This window comes from Postia placenta (assembly GCF_002117355.1).
Source record: "Postia placenta MAD-698-R-SB12 unplaced genomic scaffold POSPLAscaffold_190, whole genome shotgun sequence".
In the NCBI taxonomy this organism is placed as follows: domain Eukaryota; kingdom Fungi; phylum Basidiomycota; class Agaricomycetes; order Polyporales; family Adustoporiaceae; genus Rhodonia; species Rhodonia placenta.
The window spans coordinates 1-3,041 of NW_020170021.1; the positions used below are offsets into that span (position 1 = coordinate 1).

General features: G+C 55.7%; 1 protein-coding gene across 1 annotated transcript; it reads left to right on the forward strand.

Annotated features, from left to right (window-relative positions):
- Positions 1–10: 10 nt before the first annotated feature.
- POSPLADRAFT_1063300 (hypothetical protein) lies at positions 11–2,767 on the forward strand (the record flags this gene model as incomplete). Its single annotated transcript, XM_024481637.1, has 2 exons — positions 11–33; positions 676–2,767. 2 exons carry the CDS (start codon positions 11–13, stop codon positions 2,765–2,767), a joined length of 2,115 nt encoding a protein of 704 aa, XP_024332700.1.
- Between the last annotated feature and the right edge of the window lie 274 nt (positions 2,768–3,041).

Sequence of the window (3,041 nt, forward strand, 5' to 3'; positions counted from 1 at the left end):
CACTCCACCGATGGACTTGGTATGTGCCCCTCGGTGAGGCAGCTTCTTGAGGAACAATGCAAAGCCCCTTGTACCAGTGTGCCACTTTCGATAGTCGTAGCGTCCTGTGTAGTATAAAATCTGTCGTACTTCTCCAAAAATAACAAGATCCGGTTCCCCCCCTCGAGTTCAGAGCTCATAAGTCGAGTTCGCCCCGCGTCTAAGCTTTCAACTGCATCACTTCGTCTCTCACTGCGTAACATCGAAACCTCATCTACTGCGTTTACTCGTCAATACAGTCTCGACGAACCCTTCGACTTCGATGATTGTCGAAGAAACTGCGAACCGCGTCCTAGCTAAGTCCCCCCCTTCGAGTCGTGTCCCTTCCTTCTACGATACATCGAAGAGCTCTGCTGAGCTTCGATCGTCCCCACTAACCACCCCCAGCCTCCGAGTAGCTTCGACAACGTGTCGAAGCCACCTCGTACCTTCCCTAGCGTTCGTAGCCTTTTCCGAAGGCATTTCTCGTGTTCACTCGAACCGCGGGACACCTTGCTGCTAACTCCCCTCTCATTAGACTATAATCCGTCTCTCTAGTCCCTTTAGGTCGCACCCAGGTTAGGGGTTAGGGTTTTGTAGGTCGCATTTCTGGAGCCCACCGCGAGGGGATCTTAGGCAAGAATTCGCCGCTTTCAGGTTTCCGAAAACGTCTCCAGTAGTCACCCACTCGCAAGCGCGTGAGGCTGCTAGCCGCAGCGCCGCCGAGAACCTCGACAGCTCCTCTAGAACACAATCGACTCCCTTTCCAACCATTCCCGGTAACTTCGACTGCGACGAAGAAGACGAGATAGACCAAGAACTCCAGGACGACTTCGACGAAGAACCAATCCCTTCAACCGCCGAAGAACGCACTTCGTCCCCCGAGCTTCTAGGCCTCACTACTTCCGATTACGACATTTCGACTCCTGATCTTTTCGAACGATCCAGTTCTTCGCCCGAACCCGAGGATCCCATCCCAGCTACTTCGAATATCGTACTTCCGACTCCGTCTTCTTTCCACGCCCATGCTCAGCCGCCCATCGCATCCTCTTCGCGACTTTCAGTCATACCTACATCTGACCTGGCACCTCCGCCACCATTAGCACCTTCGAACGCAGCTTCGAACTCCAACGCCGCACCGCCCGCACCTACGATTCCTTCGACTACTACCGCGTCCTCTTCGAGCCCAGCTCCTACTAACACCACGAACATGAGTCAGAACACGAACACACCGTTGATGCCCCCGCGCGGTCATTCGACGGCACCAAGCTTCGACCCATCGGAAGTCCGTTCGCTTCGGCGTTACTTCCAGGACCTCGAGGTGTTGTTCACCCGGTGTCAGATTACCGACGAAGCAGCCAAGAAACAGTGGGCCGTTCGGTACCCTTCAATCGACGTCGCCGACTTATGGGAAACCATTGAGTCCTTCATCGACGTAGCCAAGAGCTACAACGACTGGAAAGCCGACGTACAAGCACTCTATCCTGGCGCCGACGATACAAGAAAGTGGTCGCTGGCGGACATGGACCAGCTCATCGGAGAACGCGCTTGTATCGGGATTCACAACGCGGCAGACCTAGGCTGCTATTACCGCGACTTCATGGCCATTACAAAACATCTCATCGCACAGCACCGGCTCTCTACTATCGAGCAAAGTCGCGCATTTCTTCGAGGATTCCAGCCAGCATTGCTCACACGGCTCGAGACCCAACTGCATCTCAAGCATCCCGATCACTACGCCGATGACCCATACACCATGGCAGAGATTCATGCGGCGGCTACGTTCATCTTACACGGTACATCGAGCACACCTACGACAGCGGCTAACCAGGCTATTGCTTCGACATCGAACACCTCGACAACGGTGCCCTCCGGGATGATCAAAACCGAAGACATCTCAATGATCATCGAAAGCCTGTCGAGGACGATCGCAACACTCATTCAGCCGACGACGCACGCTACGCACAACCACGCCCCCGCACCAAGACAACAAGCTGCCGTCCACGTCCACGAGAACAGCGGAGCTGAACAGACGTGCCACTACTGCGGCAATCGTGGCTGCAGGGTAGGCACCTGTGAGTTCGCGGAGATCAACATTCGGGATGGCAAGTGTAAACGGAACACCGACGGCAAGATCGTTCTTCCAAACGGAAGTTTTTGCCCCCGCACTATCCCTGGTCTCACAATACGAGATCGAATCTACAAGTGGCATAGAAGAAATCCCGCAGCGCCCACCGCTCTGACGATGCTCTTTGAGATTGACGATCGCTCGACTATGCAAACCTTCACGCTCAACACCAGCAGTAGGATCGAGGCGCTCGAGCGAGAACTCCTTCAGCTACGGAAGCGAAGGGAGGTCTTCGACGGCATCAAGATTCTACAGCGGAAGAAGCCCACGACGCCAGTCGTCACGAGAAGCACGGAAGCCTCGGGATCTGGTACATCAAAAGGAGTGGCGGCACCCCCGAGCACTTCGACAAGCACGGCCCCGCCTCCGACGATACCAGCAGCAGCACCCGCGCCGTCTTCCTCCTCGCCTACGCAATCCACGTCTCGACCTACTACTATGTCCGCTCCTCCAGCACCACCAGTACACCCTTTCGCAAACGCTCGTGACGCAACCTACACCCCGCCGAACGTTCAAAACTTCGCAACTCCGCCAAAGCCCTCGAACGACAAGGGCAAGGAGCCAGCGTACAAGACCATCGTCCCCGTTATCCAGCCAAAGCTCGCCGAAGAAATCTTCTAGTGTTCGATGAAGTCGCAGTTCGTCATGCTGACCCCAGAAGAGTTGCTTTCGATCGCGCCCAACGTTCGAAACAAGTATCGCGACGCCGTCACCCCTAAGCGAGTCTCGACGGAACCCATCGCATCGGCCCACATCGTAGAAATCGGCGCCGACGAGGTCACGGCCGTCAACCAGCTCTCGTGTTCAGGTGCAACGTTGGAACCCGGTGCTACAATCGTCCCCGACCCCTATGAAACCTATCTGAAGCACATCCCTCACAGCGAGCACCCCGCAG